This window comes from Rhinopithecus roxellana, chromosome 12, assembly GCF_007565055.1.
Source record: "Rhinopithecus roxellana isolate Shanxi Qingling chromosome 12, ASM756505v1, whole genome shotgun sequence".
In the NCBI taxonomy this organism is placed as follows: Eukaryota; Metazoa; Chordata; class Mammalia; order Primates; family Cercopithecidae; genus Rhinopithecus; species Rhinopithecus roxellana.
The window spans coordinates 116,297,389-116,313,245 of NC_044560.1; the positions used below are offsets into that span (position 1 = coordinate 116,297,389).

General features: G+C 43.8%; 1 protein-coding gene across 2 annotated transcripts; it reads left to right on the plus strand.

Moving 5' to 3' along the window:
- Positions 1-277: 277 nt before the first annotated feature.
- On the plus strand, positions 278-11,755 carry FPR2 (formyl peptide receptor 2). Of its 2 annotated transcripts, XM_030941737.1 has the most exons (3): positions 278-346; positions 1,105-1,404; positions 9,940-11,755. In XM_030941737.1, exon 3 carries the CDS (start codon positions 9,951-9,953, stop codon positions 11,001-11,003), a length of 1,053 nt encoding a protein of 350 aa, XP_030797597.1. In that variant the 5' UTR covers positions 278-346; positions 1,105-1,404; positions 9,940-9,950; the 3' UTR covers positions 11,004-11,755. The 2 variants fall into 2 exon arrangements, with proteins under 2 accessions (XP_030797597.1, XP_030797596.1); XM_030941736.1 differs by lacking the exons at positions 278-346; positions 1,105-1,404 and adding an exon at positions 2,970-3,713.
- The last annotated feature ends 4,102 nt before the right edge of the window (positions 11,756-15,857 follow it).

Sequence of the window (15,857 nt, forward strand, 5' to 3'; positions counted from 1 at the left end):
CCCTCTGACTAGAATGCATTATTTTTTCTCCTTTAAGACTCAGCCTAGATGTTCCCTCCTCTAGATATTGACTCTAGATCTGTGAATCTGAGTTAGTTGTTCCTTTTAGGGGATCCCACAAGGAGCCACGCATCTGCCTATCACTACATACCCCCACCCTGTTGTAACTAAGCACTGCATTCTTACCTCTCTATTCAGGTGGTCCGCAGAGCCCGTGTCTGATTGATCTCTATGTCTCTAGCACCCAGCAAGGAAGCACCTCTTTAGAGACCTGCACCTATACAATACCTACCACCTCCTATTTCTTGATATGTGAACTCCATTGAGAGCAAATGAGTAACTGTAGGTAATGTGCCTTCTTCTTTTCTTTTCTTTTCTTTTTTTTTTTTGGACGGAGTCTCACTCTGTCGCCCAGGCTGGATTTCAGTGGCGCAATCTCGGCTCACTGTAGCCTCCGCCTCCCAGGTTCAAGCGATTCTGCCACGCTCAGCCTCCCAAGTAGTTGGGATTACAGGTGCCTACCACCATGCCCAGCTAATTTTTTTTTTTTTGTATTTTTAGTAGAGGTGGGGTTTCACCATGTTGGCCAGGATGGTTTTGAACTCCTGACCTCAAGTGATCCACCCACTTCGGCCTCCCAAAGTGCTAGGATTACAGGTGACAGCCACAGCACCCGGCCAGTAATGTGCCTTCTTAAATTCTGTGAGCCATTCTAACAAATTATCAAAACAGAAGAAGGGGTTATAAGCATCCCCCTACCCCCGATTTACAGCCAGTCAGTCAGAAGTACAGGTGGCCACCTGGGACTTGAATTGGTGTCTGAAGTGAGGACAATATTGGGAGAATAAACCCTTTAACTTGTGGGATCGGACACTAGCTCCAGGTGGACAGCATCAGAGCTGAATTGAATTGTGAGATAGCCAGTGGTGTCCCCAGAGAATTGGAGAATTGCTTGATATGTAACAGACCCACACATTTGATGCCAGAAGGACTGCATAAGTCGAGAATTGAGTTTGACTTAACTATCATATTTGGGCTTTAATACATGGCTGAAACTCTTCTCACTTCAGTATTTGTTTCTTTTATTTTCATGAAACTCTGAAGAAGGAAGGGCTGGACATTCAGATTCCTTGACCCTTGACATTTGGAAGCATTAATTCCAGTCTCTCACAGAAAGCTAGAGATGAAGAAACATTCAGACACATAGGTTTCCAAGAAGAGTCCGCTGACAACATACCCAAGGTGTCTTCTGAAAATTATAAGAAATCCTGAGTTTCTGTTAGGGGATTGGTTCCAGCTCCATTGTTCCTCCTCCATCATTCAATAGTCTCTGCAATAGCCCTTAGAGCCTGTGTTGCTCCACAGGAAGCCAAGAAACACACAGGAAGAGGAGCTTAGCTGCTGGTAAGTTGGGGACTGACAATTTAAAATTTATCATTGGAACTCGTGCTCTCTGACAAACACCTCCTGAATTCTAGAGCAGTGCTGTTAATGGAGTATCCACTTGCCACAGGCAGCTTTTGAGTGCTTATGTTTCTATCTTGATCTGAAATGTGCTTAAGTGTGAAATATACTTAGTGTAGTTTAATCACTAGTATGATCAAAATAATACAACTTATCTCGTTAATAACTTCAATTTTGGTTACATGTTCCAATGATATTTTTTTATTTGTGGGGTTAAATGAAACATATTATTATAATTAATTTCCCCCAGTGATTTTATTTTTTTAATATGGCTACTAGAAAGTTGTAAGTCACGTGTGTGGCTAGCATTTAGGGCTTGCATTACCCCATCTCTACTAAAAATATGGAAAACAACAACAACAAAAATTAGCCGGGCATAGTGGTGGGAGCCTGTAATCCCAGCTACTCAGGAGGCTGAGGCAGGAGAATCGCTTGAACCCAGGAGGCCGAGGTTGCAGTGAGCCGAGATCGCACCATTGCACTTCAGCCTGGGCGAGAAGAGTGAAACTCTACCTCAAAGATAAATAAATAAACACGTGAAGGAGCCAGGTGTGAGAAGCTTAAGAGGAAGAGCATGGTAGGCAGAAGGAACAGAGAAGGCAGAACTCCTGAGATGACAATGAGTCACGTGTTCAAGGAATCAGAGCCTACTGTGGGTGGAGCACAGTGTGTCCCACGAGAGTGCAGAGATGAGATCTGAGGGATGCACAGGGCAGGTCCAGGGGTGCTTGAGGGAACTTAAGATAAGGATAAGTTAGAAGTTTGGAAGCCATTGGAAGGTGTTGAAAATAACATCATCATTTTATTGGACTTTTTTTTTTTTTTTTTTTGAGACAGTCTGCTCTGTCGTTCAGGCTGAAGTGCAGTAGCGCAGTCTCGGCTCCCTGCAAACTCTGCCTCTCAGGGTCTAGCGATTCTCCTGCCTCAGCCTCCCGAGTAGCTGGGATTACAGGCTCCCACCATCACACCCAGCTAATTTTTGTATTTTTAGTAGAGATGGGGTTTCATCATGTTGGGGTTTCATCATGTTGGGCAGGTTGGTCTCGAACTCCTGACCTCAGGTGATCCACCCACCTTGGCCTCCCAAAGTTCTGGGAGGCATGTCACCGTGCCGGCCCTTATTGGGCCTTTTTTTTTTTTTTTTTTTTTTTTTGAGACAGAGTTTTGCTCTTGTTGCCCAAGCTAGAGTGCAATGGTGCGATCTGGGCTCACTGCAATCTCCGCCTCCCTCGTGCAAGTGATTCTCCTGCCTCAGCCTCCCGAGCAGCTGGAATTACAGGCATGTGCCACCATGCCCAGCTAATTTTGTATTTTTAGTAGAGATGGGGTTTCTTCATGTTGGCCAGGTTGTTCTCGAACTCCTGACCTCCGGTGACCCGTCTGCCTCGGACTCCCAAAGTGCTGGGATTACAGGAGTGAGCCACTGTGCCTCGTCCTTTCTGAACTTTTAAAAAGCTCATTTGGTTTCCTTCTGGAGATTGGATTGTAGGGCAGGGAAAAGTAGGACCAGGAACAAGCTATTTGCAAAGTTGGTGCAAACATTCCTGCCTGACAGGACCATGGACGCGGGTTGTGGAGATGGAGATGGCTCTGGCTGTGCATTCAGCAGGTTCTGCAGATAGAATTAATAGGACTTGGATGGGATTGTGGTGAGAGAAAGGAAAATGAAAGATAAGTTCTAGTTTGGAAGCTTTAACAACTGAATGTTTAAACTCAAATAGACACAAAATATTGGAAGAGTGGCAGGTTTGGGAGGATGAGACAATCAACTGTTTGGCTGAGCCACGTTAGGTTTGGAGTGTCTACGGGACTCCCGTGGAGAGAGGTTATATCAGACTGGAGCACCAGAGAGAGGGCAAGGCTGATAATTTAGATGACAAGACAGCATGGTATTTTAAGCCCTGAAACTAACTGGATAATGTCACCTGTAGAAAGGCTATATAGAGATAAGAGAGGTGGGGAACAAGTAAAAGCTGCGGGATACTCCTAAATTTAGAGTCAAACTTAGAGCAGAAAATACTAGCAAAGGGGACTGAAAAGAGATGGCCAACTGAGATTTAAAGGCAAGTGAAAGTGTGTTGTGTGCACATTTATCATCTCATGGCACAGGAAAAACGTGATTGAAGGAGAAGGAAGAGATCCAATGGGTTCTATATCACGAAGATATTGAGATAAGAACCAAGATGGATTTGCAGCCACTGCATTTGCAGCCTTGAGGTCATAAGCATCCTAAGGAAAATGCACCATGAGTCAGTGCTAAGGGCTGGAGTCAATACAGACTGGATTCAGGAGAAAAAGTGAAGCAGGGAGTCTAAGGGAGCAAACATAGACAACTCTTTCCAAAATCTGTCTGCAAATTATTTTCACAGAAAGAATTCTCTTCGGAGAAATAGGGTTAACACCGGAGAGGAATATAGTCCAAGGATCTTTTTGGCTGTTTGCCGAGACCAGCTTGGTCGGGGAGATCCTAACCCAGAAGCGCTAGAGGAATTAAAGACACACACACAGAAGTATAGAGACGTGAAGTTGGGAATCAGGGGTCTCACAGCCTTCAGAGCTGAGAGCCCCGAGCAGAGATTTACTCACATATTTATTAACAGCAAACCAGTCATTAGCATTGTTTCTATAGATACTAAATTAACTAAAAGTATCCCTTAGGGGAAACGAAGGGATGGGCCGAATTAAATGAATAGATTGGGCTAGTTAACTGCAACAGGAACGCCCCGTTAAGACACAGTTCGGCGGATCATGAGGTCAGGAGATCGAGACCATCCTGGCTAATACGGTGAAACCCCGTCTCTACTAAAAAAATACAAAAAACTAGCCGGGCGATGAGGCGGGCGCCTGTAGTCCCAGCTACTCGGGAGGCTGAGACAGGAGAATGGCGTGAACCCGGGAGGCGGAGCTTGCAGTGAGCTGAGAGCCGGCCACTGCACTCCAGCCTGGGCGGCAGAGCAAGACTCCGTCTCAAAAAAAAAAAAAAAAAAAAAAAAAAAAAAAAGACACAGTTCGCTCATGCTAATTGTTTGTGGCTCAAGAATGCCTTAAACGGTTTTCTGCCCTGGGCGGGCCAGGTGTTCCTTGCCCTCATTCCCATAAACCCACAACCTTCCAGCTTGGGCATTAGGGCCATTATGGACATGCCGTAGTGCTGTAGAGATTTTGTTTATGGCCAGTTTTTGGGGGGGCTTGCTCCCAACAGTTGTTTTTTGGGGTGGTTTTTATTTTGTTTTGTTTTATTTGTTTGTTTGTTTTTGAGACAAACTCACTGTCGCCCAGGCTGGAGTGCAGTGGTGCGATCTCAGCTCACTGCAACTTCCGCCTTCAAGGGTTCAAGAGGTCTTCCTGCCTCAGCCTCCCAAATAGCTGGGGTTACAAGTGCGCGCCATCACACCCAGCTAATTTTTGTGTTTTTAGTAGAGATGGGATTTCACCATGTTGGCCAGTCTGCTCTCAAACTCCTGGCCTCAAGTAATCCACTCACCTCAACCTCCCTAAATGGTGGGATTACAGGCATGAGCCACTGCGCCCAGCCAAGAATGGTTTCTTTTTATAGGGAGGGGATAGGATAACGTTTATGTCATAGTGAGAATGATCTAGTAGAAATAAAATCTTGAGGGTTTGGTTTTGGCAGAAAATGGAAGGACAAATGCAGGGGGAAAGTTTGTGGGAAGGTGAGAGGACATCCCTGGCCCATGTAGGGAGGGAAATTATTGGAAAGAACCAGACGTCTTTATTCACAGTGACAGGGGCAGGTAGACTGAGGGTCAAGGGAGGAAAGGCTGAAAATTTCACATCTAGTTATTACCATTTTCTCATTATAATGTCAGTCAACGGCATCTGCTGGGAGTGGGAAAAACACAGTAAATAAGACATTTTTTGGAGAAAGCAGGACTGAAATAATTAAGGTGTGAGATAGCAAGCGCGCTGGAGAAGTAGAGTAACCTGATGAGGAACTGCTGAGTTTTCATTTGACATCTATGGTCATAAATTCAATTGCAACCCTCAATAATCGTACAAGTCACTTCCCCTCTCTGAGCTGTACTTTCCTACATATTATGCAAGGACGGCACTTGTCCCAAAGCAAGGATGTTGTAATCAGAGATGATAAAATATATAGTGACTGGCACATATTAAGGACTCATCAAATGGCAGCCCTCATAACCAGTACAGGTATCACCTGTGGTTCGCAGTTCTTCTCCTTACATTACAACTAGGGTGGACCCAAAACTTTGCAATTTTTGCCTTGTTAATCTGTCCCCAACCATCATTGCACAATCATCCTTCCTTGTTGTATCAACATTTTTTGTTTGTTTGATTTTTTGAGACAGAGTCTCGCTCTTTTGCCCAGGCTGGAGGGCAGTGGCACAGTCTGGGCTCACTGCAACCTCTACCTCTACCTCCCAGACTCAAGTGATTCTCCTGCCTCAGCCTCCCAAGTAGCTGGGATTACAGGCACCCGCCACCATGCCCAGCTAATTTTCATATTTTTAGTAGAGACAGGGTTTCACCATGTTGGCCAGGCTGGTTTCGAACTCGTGACCTCAAGTGATCCACCTGTCTTGGCCTCCCAAAGTGCTAGGATTACAGCTGTGAGCCACCACGCCCAGCCTGTATCAACATTTTAAAATGAATTTGAGATTATGGATAGATCATGTCTTCTAAGTGCCTTGTAGAATGCTTGGAGGGTGGATAGAGAAAATCTGAGTCTGTTGAGGAACTATGGGGTGGAAAAGGGTTAACAGCACAATTCTATTGTAATCAATCTGGCTGAGCTCCAATTCTGGCTCTACCTCTTTCTACCTGGGAACGTTGAACAATTAACATAGCCCATCTAAGCCCATCTTAACTTCCCTGTCTGTACAATGGTTATACTAATTATTAGGTTGCTGCAAAAGTAATTGCTGTTTTTGCTATTATTTTCAATGGCAAAAGGCGCAGTTACTTTTGCACCAACCTAGTATCACTAAGATTAGTCAATATTCACCGTGTCTCAGGTCGTGCTCAGTGCTTACACATATTAACACAGCCCATCCACAGATCCTGTGAGAGGCATCGTTAGGGCTAAAGGAGAAGCTCTCGGCATGTGGATAATGTTCATAAGTAGAAGCAACTACTGCTATGAGCATCGTTCTTGTCCTGACCTTGAGCTTCATAATGGATTGAGCCCCAGGACACAGCACACAGCCTGGTGAGGGCCAAGAGTTCACATTTGTCATAGATGTACTCAGTCTAGCCTAAAAGATTTCCATGTCTATTCTCACTTAATCTTCACCCGAAAGTCAGACTTCACCATAAAATTGTCCTCGTTCTGCAGGGCAGAAAACTGAGGCTTAAAGAGATATCACTAAGAACTCATAGTGAGGAGACATCACAGATAAGATTAGAAGAGAGATCTAGCTGACTCCAGAGTCCAGTTTTTTTTTTTTTTTTTTTTTAAGACAGAGTCTCGCTCTGTCTCCCAGGCTGGATTGCAGTGGCATCTCTCACTGCAACCTCCGCCTCCCGGGTTCAAGCGATTCTCCTGCCTCAGCCTCCCAAGTAGCTGGGACTACAGGCGCGAGCCACCAGGCCCGGCTAATTTTTTGTATTTTCAGTAGAGACGGGGCTTCACCATATTGCCCAGGGTGGTCTGCAACTCCCGACCTCAGGCAATCCACCTTCCTTGGCCTCCCAAAGTGTTGGGATTACTGGCGTGAGCCACTGCACCCGGCCGAGCCCAGTATTCTTTATAACAGTGACTCTCAATTGGGGGTGACTTTGCCTCTGAGGGGACCTTTGACAATGTTTATGGAACCTGTTGATTGTCATTTCTGGAGAAGGAGTTGCTACTGGTATCTGTGGATAGAGGCCAGGGGTGCTGCTAAACATCCTACTGTGTCCAGAACGGTCCACCACAACAAAGAATTACCCAGACCCAGATGTCAGTGGTGCCAAGGTTGAGAAATCCTGAGCTACATTAAATAATGTCCCGTGGAAGAAGACCTCAGTGAAACTCACTGGTAATAGCAGGAGGAAAAGAAGGAAATAAGTGAAAGGAAGAAGGCTAAAAATCATCAGACTGGGGCATAGCCCTATGCTAGTAATCTCAGGGGAACCCCTTTCAAAGGCAGGACTTCAGTATGCAAAGGCAGTGGTTCTGGAGTTGTTCATCTTGGTTTCCGTATCTTGCTGCCTCCACTGACTGGCTGGGCATGATGCCGAAAAACTACAGAAGTCCCCAGGCCACAAATTCCTTTGGATGTGATGGCTGTTTCACAATGTTATGAGCATTAGATATGAACAAGTGCTAGGAAATTGCTATTTCTCTTAAAGATGCTAAGTAGCCCAGTCTGAGATGATTCTCAAATTCTCATGGCCATAACAAATCATCCTGGCTTTTACACAAACAGATTCTAGAGTGAGATTTATGGATATAATTGTTTTTCATTTTCATTGTAAGTTCAGGTATGTATGTGCAGGTTTGTTATATAGGTAAACTTATATCCTGGTGGTTTATTGTACAGATTATTTCATCACTGAGGTATTAAGCCTAATACCCACTACTTATTTTTCCTGATCCTGTCCCTCTTCCCACCCTCCACCTTCCAGTAGGCCCCAGTGTTTTCCTCTTTGCGTCCATGTGTTCTCATCATTTACCTCTCATTTATAAGTGAGAACATGTGGTATTTGGTTTTCTGTTCCTGCATTAGTTTGCTAAGGATAATGAATACAATTTTAACAGGCAGCCTGGATGTTTCTGATAAAGTCCACAGACCACAGCATAAGAAAATGTGCTCAAGTGGGCCGGGCGTGGTGGCTCACGCCTGTAATCCCAGCACTTTGGGAGGCCGAGGCGGGCGGATCACGAGGTCAGGAGATTGAGACCATCCTGGCTAACACGGTGAAACCCCGTCTCTACTAAAAAAAAAAGTACAAAAAATTAGCCAGGCATGGTGGCGGGCACCTGTAGTCCCAGCTACTCAGGAGTCTGAGGCAGGAGAATGGCATGAACCAGGGAGGCGGAGCTTGCAGTGAGCCAAGATCGCGCTACTGCACTCCAGCCTAGGCCACAGAGTGAGACTCTGTTTCAAGGGAAAAAAAAAAAAAAAAAAAAAAAAAAACAAGAAAATGTGCTCAAGTGGCATGGGACTTTGTGTTGAATTGGATACAAAAATTATAGATGTGACCCTGACCAGAGGCAGGGACTACATGTTTTGGATTTTTGTTCTTAAAAGAAAAAAAAAAAACTTGATCTGAGAAGCTCTGCAGGTTATATTCTTACAATGTTATTGTCCACAATTCAGTCACATGTCCACTGCTAAAGCAATCCCTTGCAAAGTAAAAGGAATTCTAGTTAGTGCTAATTAAACTAGTCAAGATTTACTCCCAACATGGAGAAAGGACACCTTCTCTTCAGGGTGAGTAACTAAACACACGATTGTGGTTTTTTGAGCAGAGAAGAATGGGGAACAGTTGCTGGGTGGGCAACCAGCAATATCTGTCAAGAGTAAGGGTTTAGAAGTCAGACCAAGCTGAACTGAAGTCCTTAGTCTATTATCTACTACCTAAGCGACCTTCAACACATTTCACAATTGCCCTGAGCTTTAATTTCTTCTAATGAAAACAAGAAGTAATGAATATTACACAGCTATTATGTAAGCCAAACTGGATCCCATATGTAGTAATTAACACAATGCATAGTCTCTATTACAAGTATTAATATGACTTATTATTCTCATAGTCTTTATCCCACAGACATCAAAGCTATACAAATCGGTACTGATTATTTGCATTCCAAACAGAGATGAGCTCCACATCAAGCAGGGACAGGAAAAAGCAGAGGGTAGAAAGCAGAGATAGAACTCTCTTTGCTGACTTCCTCTAGTGCAGAATCCTCAGGATATAGCATACTGCTACGTATCACCAGTGACTTCTCAAGATTCTCTTCAACAATAACCTCAAGCCAAACCCTTCAACTTTATCTTGAGTACTAGCCAAGCAATAGATCAAGGGTTCTCACATTTGCGAGGGTCAGGAGTTGGGAGACTGGAAGAACCTGGGGCTGAAAGAGGTTGCAGAGCTTGCCAGCATGTTTGCATTGAGTGATGGGAGACACCGATGTGAACCTTCTGACTCTGAGTCTTATGCCTTCCTCACAATGCTGAGGCTGCCTATGCTCGATTTTCCATTGTCCGTACAACATAAGATCAGTATTTTTGCTGGTGGACAGAGCCTTGTAATCCTCTTGGTGAAGTGATCAGCCCCATAAGTGAAGTGCATATTGATAATGATGGGAATATGGAGGACTAACCCTTCCCAAAGGAGCATCCAAGAGAATGCCAATTCCATAGCACTATTGTCAACAAGGCTTAGTAGATAGAGTGGGTCTCCTGGTAGGAGTGGGAGCTTTAGTGGAAGTTGATGTGAGCTATAAATACAGATGCTGTAAGATGGTTCCACAGCTGAGAAATGGCCATTGTTGGAATGTTTCAGGTGCGAGCAAGATGGAAACCAACTTCTCCACTCCTCTGAATGAGCATGAAGTGTCCTATGAGTCTGCTGGCTACACTGTTCTGCAGATCCTCCCGTTGGTGGTGCTTGGGGTCACCTTTGTCCTCGGGGTCCTGGGCAATGGGCTTGGGATCTGGGTGGCTGGATTCCGGATGACACGCACAGTCACCACCATCTGTTACCTGAACCTGGCCCTGGCTGACTTTTCTTTCACGGCCATGTTACCATTCCTCATTGTCTCTATGGCCATGGGAGAAAAATGGCCTTTTGGCTGGTTCCTGTGTAAGTTAATTCACATCGTGGTGAACATCAACCTCTTTGGAAATGTCTTCTTGATTGGTCTCATTGCACTGGACCGCTGCATTTGTGTCCTGCATCCAGTCTGGGCCCAGAACCACCGCACCGTGAGTCTGGCCATGAAGGTGATCATCGGACCTTGGATTCTTGCCCTAGTCCTGACCTTGCCAGTTTTCCTCTTTTTGACTACAGTAACTATTCCAAATGGGGACACGTACTGTATTGCCAACTTTACATCTTGGGGTGACACCCCTGAGGAGTGGAACAAGGTAGCCATTACGATGCTGACAGCCAGAGGGATTATCCGGTTTGTCATTGGCTTTAGCATGCCAATGTCCATTGTTGCCATCTGCTATGGGCTTATTGCAGCCAAGATCCGCAAAAAGGGCATGATTAAATCCAGCTGTCCCTTACGGGTCCTCACTGCTGTGGTGGCTTCTTTCTTCATCTGTTGGTTCCCCTTTCACCTGGTTGCCCTTCTGAGCACCGTCTGGCTCAAAGAGAGGTTGTTCGAGGGCAAGTACAAAATCATTAATATCCTGGTTAACCCAACGACCTCCCTCGCCTTCTTCAACAGCTGCCTCAACCCCATGCTCTATGTCTTTGTGGGCCAGGACTTCCGAGAGAGACTAATCCACTCCCTGCCCACCAGTCTGGAGGGGGCCCTGTCTGAGGACTCAGCCCCAACCAACGACACAGCTGCCAATTCTGCTTCATCTCTTGCAGAGACTGAGTTACAGGCAATGTGAGGATGGGGTCAGGGTTATTTTGAGTTTTGTTCATCCTACCCTAATGCCAGTTCCAGCTTGATGTATCCTTGAGTCATATTGAGGCATTCAAGGATGCACAGTTCAAGTATTTATTCAGGAAAAATGCTTTTGTGTCCCCAGTTTGGGACTAAGAAATAGACAGTCAGGCTACTATAATATTAGTGTTATTTTTGTTTTTTTTTTTTTGACTTCTGCCTATACCCAGGGGTAAGTGGAGGTGGGAAACAAGAGAAGAGAAAGAGTGGTGGGGATTTGTAAGACTTAGATGAGGTAGCGCACAATAAGGGGAAGACTTTAAGGTACAAAGTAGAATGTTTGCTGTAGGATTTTTATAGCTATTTTTAAAAATCAGACTATGGAAGTTTTCTTCTGTTTTTAGTTTGCTAAGACTTTTCTGTTTCTTTTTCTTACATCATGAATGGACGTTGCATTTTATCAAATGCATTTTCCACATGTATTAAGATGGTCATATTCTTCTTCTTTTATGTAAATCATCATAAATAATGTTCATTAAGTTCTGAATGTTAAACTACTCTTGAATTCCTGGAATAAACCACACTTAGTCCTGATATACTTTAAATATTTATATCTCACAAGAGTTGGTTAGAATTTCTGTGTTTATGTTTATATAAAAATGGACAGCCGGGTGCAGTGGCTCAAGCCTGTAATCCCAGCACTTTGGGAGGCTGAGGCGGGTGGATCACCTGAGGTCAGGAGTTCGAGACCAGCCTGGCCACCATGGTAAAACCCCGGTTCTACTTAAAATACAGAAATTAGCCAGGCATGGTGGTACACACCTGTAATCCCAGCTACTTGGGAGGCTGAGGCAGGAGAATTGCTTGAACCCGGGAGGTGGAGGTTGCAGTGAGCCAAGATCGTGCCATTGCACTCCAGCCTGGGTGACAAGAGTGAGACTTTGGCTGAAAAAAAAAAGTATGAAACTTGAAATGCTTTCTTTTATTTATTTATTAATTTCTGATTTTTGTTCTTCTTCTTCTTGTTATTATCCTAGAGCACAACCTTTGGAGGTATGGTTTCTTTTAAGCAATGAAAATGTAAGCTCTCTGAAGTCAGGGATTTTGGTCTATATGGTTTGCTGATTGAACGTCATCCTCTACGTGTAAAATACTGTCTGACACGTAATAGACTTTCATTAAATATTCATTGAATAAATAAATCAATAAACAATAGTATCACCTAGGTGTCAAGTGAGAGCTTTTCATATCAAATCAAAATTATCTCCAATCCTCATTACATGAACCAGACCATGTCCAGTAAACACCCATCCTCAAGCACACAATATTTAGAAATTCTCCTGTGGTTGACTTTTTTATGAATTTCTGGTTTTGAGCTTCTGCTTTAAGGAAAGTACCGTGGCTAACTGTTGCCTCACGCCTTTGTTTTGAAATAAATCAACCCACAAGGGTACTCAGCCCTTTACTTTGCTTTCAGGAAATAACCACTCAGAAATGGTCTTTCGGTGCGGAACATACCTTCCGGATGCGCCGGCAAAAGACACGACTCTATGCGAATATGAGGCAGTCCTGTTATCAGCGTCCTCACTCACTCCACTGTTTTTACTCAGTCACATTTCCTCTCCCTTTCCCTCCTGTTTCCATTAAAGTTATTTGCATTTCCAACATTTCCAAAGCAGAGAAGTTTACTTAGTTCATGTGCATTCTTGACTCCTATAAATGCTTTCCAGTTCCTAAGAAAAGTATACCCTTTAATGCCCAACTAAATTGTGGCCAAAGAAAATAAGGAACAAGGAGAAGATGCAAGAAGGAAAAACCAGGAACCACACACAGCGTATGACCTTGAGACAGGAGAATTAGGGCTTCTGGATTGGCTAATTAACAGCCTTCCTCCACTGCCAGGAGAGAGGAGTCTTACTTTCCTTCTCACTGGCCTTGGTTAATTGCAGTGAAACAGTGCCTGCTGCATCCTCCCCATTTTTCTTTTCTTCACTGGAAGTTGTCACTGTGGATTCTCAGTTCCCATTGCACCCTTGAATATTGGGGTCTTCAGAAGCTGAGGATTCTTGGTGTTTATGGGACATTCGCCACCAATAAACATTTCTAGACTTGCTTGAATCTGGAAGTCCAAAATAAAACTCTGGGGGTAGTGCCCACAGGAAGAACAAGACCACTTTTTCTGTTTGGTTAGAAGAGTGTAGAGAATGTTGGGTTCCCAAAGGTGTAAGCTCCCCTGGAGACTGCCAGCTGCCTACCCAATATTCTTCTCCCTACTTTATCAACAAATGTGGGCAGCAATTCATTTAGCTAAAATAATCATTTTCTCAGTCATCCTTCCAGTTAGATGTGGGTAAATTCCAAGCAATAAGATACAAAAATAGTATCATATTAGTACATAAGGGGCTGCCTCATTATTTTATTAACAGAGTGTTTATTGATTGATTGATTGATTGATTGACTGAGACAAGGTTTCACTCTGTCACCTAGGCTGGAGTGACGGCTCATTGCAGCCTTGACTTCCCAGGCTTAGGTGGTTCTCCCACTTCAGCCTCTTGAGTAGCTGAGACTGCAGGCTTGTGCCACCATGCCCAGCTAATTTTTGTATTTTTTGTAAAGACAGGGTTTCACCAAGTCACCCAGGCTGGTCTTGAACTCCTGAGCTCAAGCAGTCCTCCTGCCTTGCCCTCCTAAGGTGCTAGGATTATAGGCATGAGTGCCTGGCCTAGAGTTTATTTTTTAGGGCAATTTTAGATTCACAGCAAATTGGGAAGAAAATACAGAGATTTCCCAGAAATCCACTGCCTCCACGCATGCACAACTCCTCTCATTATCAACATCCCCCACCAGAGTAATACATTTCTCACAGTTGCTAGACCTACATAGATACATCATTAATCCAAAGCCCACAGTTTACATTAGGGTTCATTCTTGGTGTTTTACATTCAGTGGGTGATATGGTTAGGCTTTCCATCCCCACCCAGATCTCATCTTGAATTGTAATCCCCATAATCCCCACATGTCAAAGAAGACACCAGGTGGAGGTAATTGAATCACTGGGGCAGTTTCATGATGGTCTTGTGGTAGTGACTGAGTTCTCATGAGATCTTGATGGTTTTATAAGGGGCTCTTCTCCCTTCACTGGGCAATTCTGCTTCCTGCTGTCTTGTGAAGAAGGTGGCTCTTCCCCTTCACCTTCTGCCATGATTGCAAGTTTCCTGAGGCCTCCCCAGCCATGCTGAACTCTGAGTCAATTAAACCTCTTTCCTTTCTAAATTACCCAGTCTCAGGCAGTTCTTTATAGCAGTATGAAAACAGACTAATACAGTGGGTTTGGACAAATGTATAATGACCTGTATTCACCATTACAGTATCACACAGACTCGTTTCATTGCCCTAAAAATCCTCTGTGCTCTGCCTATTCACCCCTCCCTCCTCCCCATCCCCGGGAAACCACTGATATTTTGTCTTTATAGTTTTTCCCTGTTCCCAGATGTCATATAGTAGAAATCATGCAGTATGTAGCCTTTTACGATTGGCATCTCTCATTTAGTTAGGATGCATTTAGTTTCCTCCATGTCTTTTCATAGACTGATAGCTCATTTCTTTTTAGAATTGAATAATGTCTACTCTCTGGATGAACCATCATTTATATATCCATTTGCGTACTGAAAAACATTTTGGCTGCTTCCCAGTTGGGCAATTATAAATAAAGATGCTATAAACATCCACGTGCAGGTTTTTATGTGGACAGAAGTTTATAATTTGTTTGGATAAATACCAAAGAACATGACTGCTGGATTGTATGGTAAACCTATGTTTAGTTGCATGGGAAACTGCCAAACTCTCTTCCAAGGTGGCTGTATCATTTTGCCTTCCCATCAATAATGAATGAGGATGTTTCATGTCTTTGCCAGCATTTGGTTTTGTCAGTGTTCTGGATTTTCACCATTTCTAATAGGTAGAAATGGCCAAAGACAGGTAGAAATGGTGAATAATAGGTAGATTTTGGCCAAAGATACCATGGTGGTATCTCATTGTTTTAACTTGCATTTCCCTGATGATATGTGATGTGGATCACCCTCTTATATGTTACCTGGCATCTGTATATCTTCTTTCTTGAGGTGCCTGTTAAGGGCTTGGCCCATTTTTAAAATGGGCTTTCTGTGTTCTTATTGTTGAGTTTTAGGGATTCTTTGCATATTTTGGATAACAGTCTTTTATCTGATATGTCTTTTGCAATACTCCCACACACAGCAGATTTTTTTTTTTTTTTTTTTTTTTTTTTTTTTTTTTTTTTTTTTTTTTGAGACAGAGTCTCACTCTGTCACCCACACTGGAAGGCAGTGGCACCAACACAGCTCACAGCAGCCTCAACCTCATGAACTCAAGTGATCCCCCCACTTCTTCCTCCCAAGTAACTAGGACTACAGGTGTGCACCACTATGCCCAGCTAATCATTTATTTTCTGTAGAGATAGGGGTCTCACTTTGTCACCCAGGCTGGTCTCAAATTCCTGGACTCAAGCTGTCCTCCCACCTCAGCCTCCCAAAGTGCTGGGATTACAGGTGTGAGCCACCGCGCCCAGCCAGAAATGTTCAATTTTAATAAGAATTACCTTCTTGATTCTTTCTTTCACGAATTATGCCTTTTGCTTTGTAATTACAAAGTCATTGCCAAAGCAAACGTCATCTAGATTTTCTCCTATGTTATCTTCTAGGTTATGCCTTTTGCTTTGTAATTACAAAGTCATTGCCAAAGCAAACGTCATCTAGATTTTCTCCTATGTTATCTTCTAGGTTATGCCTTTTGCTTTGTAATTACAAAGTCATTGCCAAAGCAAACGTCATCTAGATTTTCT